At 46.3% G+C, this 12,214-nt stretch overlaps 2 protein-coding genes across 9 annotated transcripts in view; one reads left to right on the forward strand and one right to left on the reverse strand.

The window, feature by feature from the left end:
- The window catches only part of LOC144125989 (major facilitator superfamily domain-containing protein 12-like), a 51,730-nt gene extending 44,103 nt beyond the window's left edge, over positions 1–7,627 (reverse strand). For 2 of the 8 annotated variants that reach the window (XM_077659845.1, XM_077659839.1), the window contains exons 1-2: positions 7,439–7,627; positions 4,880–5,037 (exon numbers count right to left, since the gene is read on the reverse strand). The gene's annotated coding sequence lies outside the window, so the exon portion shown is untranslated. Of the gene's footprint in view, positions 1–4,879; positions 5,038–5,654 lie in introns of all 8 variants that reach the window. The other 6 variants (XM_077659838.1, XM_077659840.1, XM_077659846.1 and 3 more) reach the window with 6 other exon arrangements.
- A 290-nt stretch (positions 7,628–7,917) lies between these two features.
- Positions 7,918–10,185, forward strand: LOC144125990 (polyubiquitin-C). The gene is made up of 2 exons (XM_077659847.1): positions 7,918–8,055; positions 8,657–10,185. The coding sequence occupies exon 2, from the start codon at positions 8,667–8,669 to the stop codon at positions 10,038–10,040; it is 1,374 nt and encodes a 457-aa protein (XP_077515973.1). The 5' UTR covers positions 7,918–8,055; positions 8,657–8,666; the 3' UTR covers positions 10,041–10,185.
- Positions 10,186–12,214: the final 2,029 nt, after the last annotated feature.

Consider the following 12,214-nt stretch of genomic DNA (forward strand, 5'->3'; position numbering starts at 1 on the left):
AGGATCAGTGCTTTTGCTATGTGAGCCAATGTGGCATGTTTCAACTATGCAGATGGCCTGCACTATGACAACCGAAGGTGCATTGTAGCACAGTGGGACTCATGTGGGCCAACATTCAAGTGCTGGCAAATGGAAAACTATGCACGTACGTACCATATTTTTGCGTGCTGAATAATTCGAACAGTCAAACAAACCACTCAGCGCATTTTAATCTTTCGCTGATTTTTACAAGGAAAGGTGCACTGTCTTACATGGCCCACATTGGCAGGAAAAATAAACGTAGAAAAATTGTTGAGCTGCTGGACTGTTTCCATCAGTGAACTGCCTCAGAAAACTTCTCAAAGCAATTTTCAGTTCCAGTGCAAGTTTTCTTATGCGTGAATAAAGACTGAGGTACAGACATGCACCATATTTGAGGTCTTTTCACAAAGGCATTGTTACAAACGTGTACCCATTTTCTCTACAAAACCAGTGGTCGAAACTGCTTGAAAGTGATTGTCATTTGATTGCTAGAATCATATTAAGTGCAATTTTACCATTCGTATGCATGTGAGATACAGGTTGCGCCTTATAAAGGGGTAATGCATGAACAACAGGGCTTACAGGTTTATAACAGATATAACTACGCCAAATCACCTTGCACAGAAGTGTACCCCTAGGCGACAACTGCCACATAAGTACGCAGCTGTTGACTGGTCACTAGGCGCTCCATCTCAGTTTCCGCCAGTTTTCCTTAGATAAAAGCTCTAGATACAACCCTGTGCGATAGCATTGTTAAAAGACACGTGCACATAGAGAAGGCTTTTATCTTGCACATACACAAGATGCTTCTGACACATGCATGGCTGACACAGTTGGCTAACCAATATATCCACAACCCCAACTCAGAAACTTGCTATGTCATTTAGCATGAGGTTTACTTGCAGAGTCTGCCTGCTGGTGTTTGCCTGTGTAGTGCCAGTTTACACCACATTGGTGGGCTGCAGCTTAGCTCCAAACAAAAAAAGGCATTTGAGGCAGCTTTTCAATTTGTTCATGATGTGCTTGACTACTGTACGAACAGAAAACTCGCCATGTTCTCTCAGACCGGCTATTTCTTTCTGTTTGGCATGCATTTAAAAAAAAATAATGATTTAACAGGACATTCAAAAGTGAATACATAGAAGCATGTGCTTACACAGCTGTCGCACAAAACAGCATGACTGGAAAATAACTTTTGCCTGCCAACGTCAACATCTGCCCTGAATTCAAAGTTGGTGCATTTCAGCTACCCTCTTTGCATCTCCATTAGAAGAACCCTCATATTTAATGTCCACCACTTCAAAATTGGTTTGTTAATAAAGATGGTTGCAGCCAAGTACGACACCAGGGTGGCCAAATCCTGTTCTAGTAAGGGAGTAAGTTGCCGGTTCTGGTCACTGAGATCAGGCCGCTCCCCGGGCCTGGTTATGCAATTCCATCAACACGCGGAGTTTTTTTTTTTTTTAATCTGATGGAGAATTGCGTGGCGCCGGGATTCAAACCCTGGTCCTCTTGCATGAGAAGCAGATGCTCTGCCTCTACACCATTGATGCATCTATTTACTGAATGTATAATAATTGTGCACAGAAACACCAGTTGCAAAAAGGCCTATGATTTGTCAAGAAAATAAGGTGGATTAGTTATGGGTGGAGAGTAACAGAGTGGATTCCAAGAGAAGTTGAGTGTAGCGGAGGCAGCAGAAAGTTAGGTGGGCAAATGAGATTAAGAAGCCTGCGGGGATACAGTGGCCGCAGCTGGCACAGGATAGGGCTAATTGGAGAGATATGGGACAGGCCTTTGCCCAGCAGTGGGCATAGATAGGCTGATGATGATGACAATTACTTAAAAGAGCTACCATCTACTAAGCAGTCACAGATGTTTAAACAAACATAAGAAGGGCATCCTACAAGATTCACCAGAAAAACTTGCTTGATGGTTTATGCCAGTATAGTGTGTATTTCTATCGTACTGTAAATGCTCTTTAAGCATGGCAGCTACATTTGATAGAAAGTTAGCAACAAACATCTCGGAAACATTTGTGCTGAAATACCTGAGCAAGGTTTCTAAATTTCAAACTTCTCTTTCAGCTTATAAATCAACATTATAACATTCATACATTACTCATTCTAACTCTAACCATAACATCATTACTTTCTAGAAGAAATTGTTTCAAATATTCTCTTTTTCCCAAAAGCTTTGTTGAATGGAATAATCTTGCTAACAATATTGTTACACAAAGTTCAGTGTCCTTATCTGAGTCATATCTGTCCCTATGTAGCAAGTGATATCACTATATTCCCATCTCTGCATTTTTGTATGTCGTGTTGCATTTGAGCCACAAGTGACTAAGTGTATAACAAGTGACATCAGTTATGTACCCTGTCTTTTGCACTTTTAATTTTTTGTATCCACCCTGCTAAGGTCATGGAAACTATCGCAGTATCAATAAATAAATAAAGGCATGGCCTACACACTACTGAAAGCAGTAATTCAGCCTTATGTTTCAAGCATGGAGCAAGGTTGTTTCACGTCAAGCCAAACCGCCAAGCAAGCTTTCTGTTTGGTAAAAATGCATCTATTCATCCGTGCTGTACTGAACAAAATTTTAATATATACATGGCTCTCACGAGCATCTTAGTAACAAAAACAGAGCATAAAATAAACTGGTAATTAAGAGATGTGAATGCCCAATGTTGGGTGCACATAAATTATTCACTCAAATTCGAAGTGAAGAAATTCTACCTGGCGCAGTCTGATCTAACATTCAAACCAAAAAAGAAGAGCACTTTCACTAAAATGCAGAATGTTCTCCTGCATGAGTTTGACCATATGCTGCTCAGGAGAGGAAGAACTGGCCACTGCAATTTCATTTCAGACACTTTCAATGAAAGTTATGCTGCCCCAGAAGAAAAACGTGATCTAAAATTTTGAAAGCAAGTAAATCTCGCCTGCAGTCCTTTATCGATCGAGCTAACTGCAAGCACGAAAGTGTCAAAATATTAGACTGACTAACTACCAAACAAAATTTTACGTTTACATTTGTTGCATAAGTCGCAAAATTCAGCAAGAGATAGCATAAACATTCTAAACCTTTTTGAACCTCTGCATTTGTCATTCTTTCCTTAATCCCTTCGTCACAGTATGGCCCAAGTGCGCACCCACTGCGAGATTGCTACACCTTTCCCTACTACTACTTTTAATGCCTACCCAGGGGTGCATCATCTATGGCTTCAGCATAGAGAGGACGCTTATTCCTTGAGCTACACACCATGGTGCAAACGCCGTCTATTTTAATGCAGAAATTCATTCTTAAGCTGCACATTGCAATTTAAATGCTGTGAACTAACCTCTTGCAGCAGCTTCCATAACGGCATACCCTCTCTCGCATAGCAGCCGCCACAGATACCTCCTTGCCCACACAATGGTGCATGTGGAAGAACTCTGTGTAACCTGTACACCAACTCCACCATATGCAGCACTAGCGCTATCCCTCGAGTGCAGCACGAACTCTTATTTCACTCAGCGGTCAGGTGTGCCACAAACCTGTCGTAGATTGTACGTGTGTCAGTGACACATAGCCTCCCATAAACACCTGCTAAAATAAATGACCAGTTCCCTCCCAGGAAGTCGCTGAACATGTGTGTTAAATTCCCTGCCTGCATGTATCAATGCATCCTTTTCAAAACAGACTGTCTCTGAATTTTCGGGGCTCAGCAGATGACATGCATTTGTTAAATGTGACACTCATGACAATATTGATATGATTGCATGCACTGCAGCTTGCATCCTGTTTATGCTGTGAAAATAGTACACAAAGCCACTGACACACTCCTGCACCTACCACCCACACAGAAAGCCTGTTCCTCTGAGAAAGACGCACTTTCAGTACACCTAAGCTAGATTCTCAACTGCATCGTTCAGGACTGCGAGCTGTATGTGTACTTGGAATGTTTGCCCGGTCATCATAAGCCTGAAGAATGAAGCATCTATCTGGCTTGAAGATGTATGCTTCAAGCCTTCTTCGCCCCACACCGCCTCCATATGCTGCAGTGCTGACCATTTGGGCCAGATGCAGGGCCGATTTATTTATGAAACATTAAAACTTAGAAACCATAGCAACACCAGCAGCACTTTCGTGAACTATTCATGTCATGTAATATAATACATGACACGTGATCGACCTTGATCATGTTTTGCATTGAAATTCTGCCTTCACCTGCCCAAGCCATCAGCTAAGTAAGCACAACCAAGTCCAGTCAAACAGGACAGTTTCAGTTACAGTAACAACCACGTCGCCCCATCGTGGCTCCGATAATGACGTTACAGATGACATAAGGCGCATCCAGAGTGATGGGAACGCAAAACGGCCCACTGACGGCAATGTCCTCATGTGGAACTGCATTTAAATGTGCACATAAAATACAGCGAACACTGTACTGCCTTCCATCTCACACTAAACTTGGTACACAGTAAAGAGGAAGCTACAAACATAAGGTGACAGATTCCATAACTTCGAGGTTCACTCACGTGCACATGATAACAGCACACTTGCAGAAGCCGCTGCGTCACACTTGTAGTTTCCACTCCACTGCCAGCAAATTGTGAAATAGATTATGGAGGCCTTGAGCTCTACTTTTCGAAGGCAAATAGTCTGGCGCCTAATAAGGAGCTCCAGTAATATATGGGCAGTCATCAAATCAGTAAGCAGGGACTCGATCTGGTTGTATCACTTAATTTAGATAGGCAGTTCTAAAGGTTCACACATAAAACACTGCACCAAGCACACATTCCTCATTTCTACCAAGTGCAAACCTATCATGCATTCAGGCTGTGCTGTACCAGAACTGAAAGCGCTCACCAACACCACGTGACTCTGCTTGCAACCAGAAGTGGGCGGCGTTAGTATTGGCACCGCACAGCTCCGATGAATGGCCCATGTGCCCTGGCCAGCTCTAGTGAGCAGATGACTGGTGGCAGCTCTCCTAATCTCCAAATGTTATCTCGGACGCAGGCATCCTGCAGCGAGATTGACAAGGCTGCCGATGAAAATTGTATCTCGGTGGAAAGACAAAGGCGCAGCAGGCGTGGGTGGGCACAGATGTCTTATCTCGCGCCGCGCCAGGACTCGCGCGCGTGACACGGCAGCGCACATGCTTTCTTGAAGGATCGGCGCGCAGCAAGCTAACAAAACTATGCGATATCAAGCCGCACACTAAGATTCGTTTGCCATCACGCGATAAAGCCAGCAGACGCGAATTTTCTCGCGGCTGCAAACGAAGTGATTACGATAAAACAATGAGTGCGCAGGCGGAGGCGACATCCAGCGCTTGGGACAGCAAGGCATCTTGCATCACCCGGGAGAGTGACCTTCGGCCATGCTGCGAGCCCTGCCTGTTTTCCATCTAGACTGCAGTCAACGCACGAAACGACGGATGGACTGCAAGAACGGCAATGTGCCGAGAGCTTCGATCAAAACGCGGCTCTAGATCTCCAACCGAGTGAATCTACGTACAATAACAGCACACACAAGCTAAGAAAATGCATCAAGTGTAACGGGTGGAAGAGAACTGAATGTGCGTTCGCCGCCTGCACTGAAGCCGCAAGCACACATGAACAATAAGCAATCAGCTCACATTCACGTCATCGCACATCGCTGGCTTACATCGTTGCGTCACATTGGAAGGCGATTTGTGTCATAAACTGCACAAACACAGATGCATGCAGCTACGTTCGTGTGCAAGTTAAAACAAACACACACAGTTAATAAAATGGTTAAAAACGCGCACAAGGACGTACACGTGTGCTTGCCAGCCTCCGTGCCACGCCGAGCAAGGTACTGCAACCAGTGCGCTTTAGGCTTCAAGGTGTCAAGATGAAGGGTCATCACAGAGATGCTACCTTCCTTGAATGACAAGCTAACACCGAGATGGCCACTGCACATTTTGTTGCTATAGTTGTGACGCACTTCATCGGGCGATATCAGTGCTTCGCGGCCCCTTCGGCCCTGAAGGACTTACTCATTCAAAGGCATAGCAGACGATATCAAAGAAAGGGGCGGAAAAATGCATGCGTAATTGCAGTGGACGACGTTTCGCGCCACCCAAAGCGCCACAAGCGCTGCTTTTAGTCTGGTTTCGGTTTCGAGAATTCTTCAGGCACGTTCTCAGCACTAATGTTCTTACTTCAAAACACCCCTTTCGATTCTCGTGATCCAGAGTTCGAACAAGCTCCAACAGCCAGAGTAGTACCTCAAAGCGAGCAGACTTGCGGCGGTTCGTGACATCAGTGACGCTGCAGCGAAAGAAATCACGCGAGAATGAATCATACTCCCGTGCTGCGAGGAAGTGCAGGTTCTGTGTGATACGAGCGTACCTCAGTCACTTGCTTCGGTAACGTACACAGGATGTACTTAATTTCAGTTCATTTCATTTCCTGCAAACCTGCAAACAAAAGTTGCTTGGAGCGGCAACAAGAAATATACGGCTCAAATTATCAGTGCGTGTGTTCTTATATCAAATCATATTGATATAAAATTTGAGCCGTATTACTAAAATTAGGTACACGAAAGATGTCATTATTCCCAGCATAACAAAGCGCACGAAATGTATTGCGCGGTTATGATGCAACCACTTATGTGCATGTTTTTCACTTGTTCAGTCGGCAAGCGCTCGCGTCTCATCTTGCAGTTATGAATGCGCGGTCATTGTGGCTGATCAGCATATATGGTCTAAAGCTGTCAGAAAAAGAAATACACAAAGAAAGGGAGTGTTGTGTTCGGCAAAGCCGCGCCGCTGGTTGCGTATCACACTGAAGGCATTTCTTACTAGTCAATGCTCTGCGCTTTTTGCGTTTCACAGCTACGCAGGCACACGTTGGTGTGTGCCAACTTTTGCAAGCATTCTGCGGATACAGGATCGTGTCGCAGTGTTTCAAAATAACAAACGCTCCGGCCACAGCGCTTCGAAGAACGACAGCGCAATCAGGCACCGATGCCAAACCTCTGCGACACCAACAACGAAGAACGGGTCTGCTGCGGCAGAAAACATTTACACCGAGTATGATCAGGCAGGTGGGTGACGTCTCGGCCACCCCAGAACCTGTTGATTGTTATTGTATGCGGGGTGCGAAAGCTGCTGATGGGTCCTCGGCAGTTTCTCCGACCCCAGCATGGCTTAGCTATGAACAGCGAATGCGTGTTACGGAACTGAAAAAAGGATCCGTCGTCAAAGATTTTTCATAGCTGAATTGGTTGGACACGAGAAACACATTTACTTAAGGCATACAAAGCGGCAGCATTTTACTTGCAGCCGGCTTACTTCATCTGTAGGCAATCCCCAGCTCCTTTTCGTGCGCTCTAAATAGCTGCTTTTTCGCATTTGCAAGCTCAATGAGCATGAGAGAAAGCCCCCTACTGCACCTTGCCTTCACTGGCGCTGTGCGCATCGATGGCCTGATGCGCCACGCCCTTCTAATGCGTCGTAAGCACACGGAAATAACAATCCACGGTTCACACGCAATAACAGCACCACAGAAACAAACTGAGCAGGCTATGACAACACCAATGCAGCCGTTCGGGGCCATCGCTACAGCGTACCATCGGAGCCTCGGCGTCAGACAATTGGGAACAGCGCTCTTAAACCATTGTATCAAAAAACAAACGTATTAAAACCCAATGTCAGTAGTCAGTCAATTTCATTCGCCAGGAAAGCCCACCCAAAATTCGGGCGTCTACCCAAAATTTTGCTTTCCATCGTTTCGTTAACCTCGCGGGAGATGGTGCTAAAAGCAACATCTGACGTCACGGAAGTTGCTGGAGGTTTCTCGAAAACGATGACGTTACACAGAAAAATTTTTCGTCAGACGCGCTCTCTGATTGGTGGATATCGGCGGAGCCGTGTTGCTGGCCTGCCTCGGCCAATCGTAAGCTGCGACGTATTCCCCCTCGGCCTATTTAACCTTTGTGGCCTCAGTTAACCGGCAGATTGCATTGCGCCTGCACCCGTTGCTGTGTTATACTGAACTTCTGCCAAAGAGGTAAGCCTCGTTTGATCAGTTTTTCCCTGCGGACCGTTGTGTGGACTGCGACGACGAAGTTGAAGCGCGGAACTGTTTCTAGCCTCGCGCAGATCGTGCTGTGGTAGTTCGAAATTAACGGCTGCTAGCTCGCACCCAGCAGTCTCGGGGTAGCCTGGCTGCCGTTCTGGTGGTAGGCAAATTCAACGAAATCTCATTCGGTTGCTTCGAAATCCTGCGTTAGTTCAGTTTGTATTCCTTTTACTAGCGCTAGCTTTTTTGCATACCACGAGCGTATCGCGCTGGCAGCGTTGTGTCGTGCTCTTGATAAATAATCGGTAAGCCTACTACTGCGATGTTTTGCGTTTGCACTGCGTAAAGTTGAGGGTTCGGTCACGCTGCCTGTTGACTAAGTAGCATCAATTTACAAAGATTGCGTTCTCTTTCCTTTGCCAAGATTCGCTTCGTTACGCCTTAGCCTTCTGCGGTAATATTCTGCTTAGAAGTGTGGTGTTCGAACGGTTTGAGCGCGACATGTTAGGCCTAGCCGCCATCTTTTCATGGGTGTGCCACCCTTTCCTTTGGTCGGGGGACTTATCAGTGTCTTTTGTTCTCTCAACAGAGCAGCCAAGATGCAGATTTTTGTGAAGACCCTCACTGGCAAAACCATCACGCTCGAAGTCGAGCCCAGCGACACGATCGAGAACGTGAAGGCAAAGATTCAGGACAAGGAAGGCATCCCGCCTGACCAACAGCGTCTGATCTTCGCCGGAAAGCAGCTTGAGGACGGCCGGACGCTGTCCGACTACAATATTCAAAAGGAGTCAACCCTTCACCTCGTGCTGCGTCTGCGCGGAGGAATGCAAATCTTTGTGAAGACGCTCACTGGCAAGACCATTACTCTTGAGGTCGAGCCGAGCGACACCATCGAAAACGTCAAGGCAAAGATCCAGGACAAGGAAGGCATTCCTCCCGACCAGCAGCGTCTCATCTTCGCCGGAAAGCAGCTCGAGGACGGCCGCACGCTGTCCGACTACAACATTCAAAAGGAGTCGACCCTCCATCTTGTCCTGCGACTGCGCGGAGGAATGCAGATCTTTGTCAAGACCCTTACGGGGAAAACCATCACGCTTGAGGTAGAGCCCAGCGACACGATTGAAAACGTCAAGGCCAAGATCCAGGACAAGGAAGGCATTCCCCCCGACCAGCAGCGTCTCATCTTCGCCGGCAAGCAGCTCGAGGACGGCCGCACGTTGTCAGACTACAACATTCAAAAGGAGTCGACCCTCCATCTTGTCCTTAGGCTGCGCGGTGGCATGCAGATCTTTGTCAAGACCCTCACGGGGAAGACCATTACGCTTGAGGTCGAGCCCAGCGACACTATCGAAAACGTCAAGGCCAAGATCCAGGACAAGGAAGGCATTCCCCCCGACCAGCAGCGTCTCATCTTTGCCGGCAAGCAGCTCGAGGACGGCCGCACGCTTTCCGACTACAACATTCAAAAGGAGTCGACCCTGCACCTCGTTCTTCGGCTGCGCGGTGGCATGCAGATTTTCGTCAAAACTCTCACAGGCAAGACAATCACGCTCGAAGTTGAGCCTAGTGACACCATCGAAAATGTCAAGGCGAAAATCCAGGATAAAGAGGGCATCCCACCGGACCAGCAGCGATTGATTTTTGCCGGCAAACAGCTCGAGGATGGCCGTACCTTGTCCGACTACAACATTCAGAAGGAGTCGACCCTTCATCTTGTCCTTCGGCTGCGTGGCGGGATGCAAATCTTCGTCAAAACCCTCACCGGCAAGACCATAACGCTGGAAGTCGAGCCGAGTGATACCATTGAAAATGTGAAGGCCAAAATTCAGGACAAGGAGGGCATCCCGCCCGACCAGCAGCGTCTTATTTTCGCTGGCAAGCAGTTGGAGGACGGTCGCACCCTCTCCGACTACAACATTCAGAAGGAGTCGACCCTTCATCTCGTCCTGCGGCTCCGTGGTGGCCAGTAACTTTTTTTTCTTCCACGCGTGGACGCTCTTGGCTTCAATTGGCGAGTGAAATTTTTTTTTTTCCTCCGGTGGTTCCGTGCTGTGACTTCGAGAAAAATTTTTTTTTCTGCACAGCGCGCCCATAATAAAATTCACACGTCCAGCATTACAAGTGTATGTGTTTACATTTTGATGCTCGCTGTGTAGGGCAGCTCGAGCTTGGGGCAAGTAGCTTAGTTTAGGCTGTCAAACTGGTTGCTGTTCCAGCGTATTGAAGGCGTTTAAGTGCTATATCCAAGTGTGCAATTGTGCCCAGGCTGAGCAAATTGTGTAAATGCTTAGTTTCATGCTCTGTTCTGACAGCACTGCATCTTGTGAAGTGCCAAGTGTACTGGCCAGTCTCAAATTTTGTACAGCTGCGCTTAGCGTTATCCTCATTAAAATGACTTGTGCCTGCATGGGAGATGAACCATGTCCAGGTGGTGAGAAGGTTTTTAGACAGCATGGGCAGAAATGAGGTCAATTCTTGAGAAACTTCATTGCAGTGAAAGTGGTAACGGGGCCTAATTTGTTAAAAGCCAGGCCTGTGGAGGCCAAACAATATGGTGTGTGTCGCTGAGATAGACATGTTTTGTCACTCCAAGGGAACAGAAGGTGCTGAAAGTTATTTACGGAAGTAAGTACTGGTGTTTCAAATTCTCACATTAAAGTATGAAATTGTGCCACCATAATGAACATGCAGACAGGAGGTCAATGATGGGACAACTCTAGGTTGCCTTTGCTGAAGCATCTGCCAATTCACTCAAAAGGCCCGTGTCCAGGAATCCAAACAAGCCAAATTGATAGGACATGAGGGATCGGAGACTTGAAAATTCGAAATTACTGCAATTTGGTAGACATGGATAGGGAAGTGGTTAAGTATGAGTGTAATTATTACAGCAGCAAAAGAGTTCAGTAGCTTGCACAGCAAAAATCGCCACTAGAAACTCGGCCAAATAGGTGTGAAATCTGGGAGGCAGAGAAAAAGGCCAGTCAGACCTGGGAGGAAATGCTCACAGGGGAGTTTTCTTCACGCAAGGCATCAGGTGCAATTGTAAGGTGAGTGGAAAGGTCATCTAGTAGTCGTGCAAACATAGCATTTACACGAAGTGAAGGGCATTAATTTGGCATTGCGTGGATGAATATCATCTAAGATGTCCACAAATGAGGTGAAGGACCCCACCGAAACAATTTCAGGTATTTGCACATTTAGTGGCCCAAGCAAAACCAAACAGACTTGGGGAGTTTGGAAGCAAGACTATCCAACGCCAAAGAATTCCCCTGGATGACCAAGGAAAATGAAGTGGGACACATGCTGCAATGCATTGCATAACTAAGAATGTTTGGACCGGCGGAAGGCAGAACCCTGCAGTTAGAGATCACACCCGCACTTCAAGATGCGAAACATTGTTGGCCACAAATTTAGGAAGTCCCAAACAGGTGCAGTGCTTCTCGCTCTAAGAGCAGAAAAGGGCACAGTATGTAAGCAGCCACTCCAGAGAACAGAACGCAGCCCAATTCCAAGAAGGGGCAGATTTACACTTTATAAATCATCAGAAGAGCGTGTCTGCGCATAGCGCAACGGGGGCTGCTCAGCTTGCGCAGCAGTCCTACTGCCTGAACCCCTTTCGCAGCAACCTATCTATATGTGTCCACCAAGAGAAAAAGGTGTCATATGTAACCTCGAGATTACAGAGCATGCTTGTAGAATCATGCGATGCTGATGAGAAAGAAGATGTTTACCTGATAAGAAATTGGGATAATTAACAACACACACTTATTTACATTAAGACATAGGTGGATATCGGACAACCACCAATAAAAGGGAATTTAAATACGACTAACAACATGTAAAGTAACGAAGTCTTTAAATGTAACGAAGTCTTTAAGTGTGCTACCTGTTTCATTCCTAGTAATTCTGTATAAAGCGTTTCTGCACTCAAAGCTTTGGCAACCATTGTTTCAGCTGCATGCCCAATTATGAAAAAAGTTGAAAGCACTTCATGAATGAGCCCATGATAATGTGGACTTTGACATTCAGCAAAGTAATAGTCCTCAAAAGGTGCCTCTGAAGCGAATCTAGTTTCACTAAGTACTTTGAATGTGGTCTCATAATCTGTGCTCATGAAATTGGCAGTTTCACAGCTGTCTGTTAC

This window comes from Amblyomma americanum, chromosome 3 (genome assembly GCF_052857255.1).
Source record: "Amblyomma americanum isolate KBUSLIRL-KWMA chromosome 3, ASM5285725v1, whole genome shotgun sequence".
Lineage (NCBI taxonomy): Eukaryota > Metazoa > Arthropoda > Arachnida > Ixodida > Ixodidae > Amblyomma > Amblyomma americanum.

Bases quoted from the DNA above. Each gene is read 5' to 3' on its own strand.
- LOC144125990 (XM_077659847.1), top strand. From the start codon at position 8,667: ATGCAGATTTTTGTGAAGACCCTCACTGGCAAAACCATCACGCTCGAA.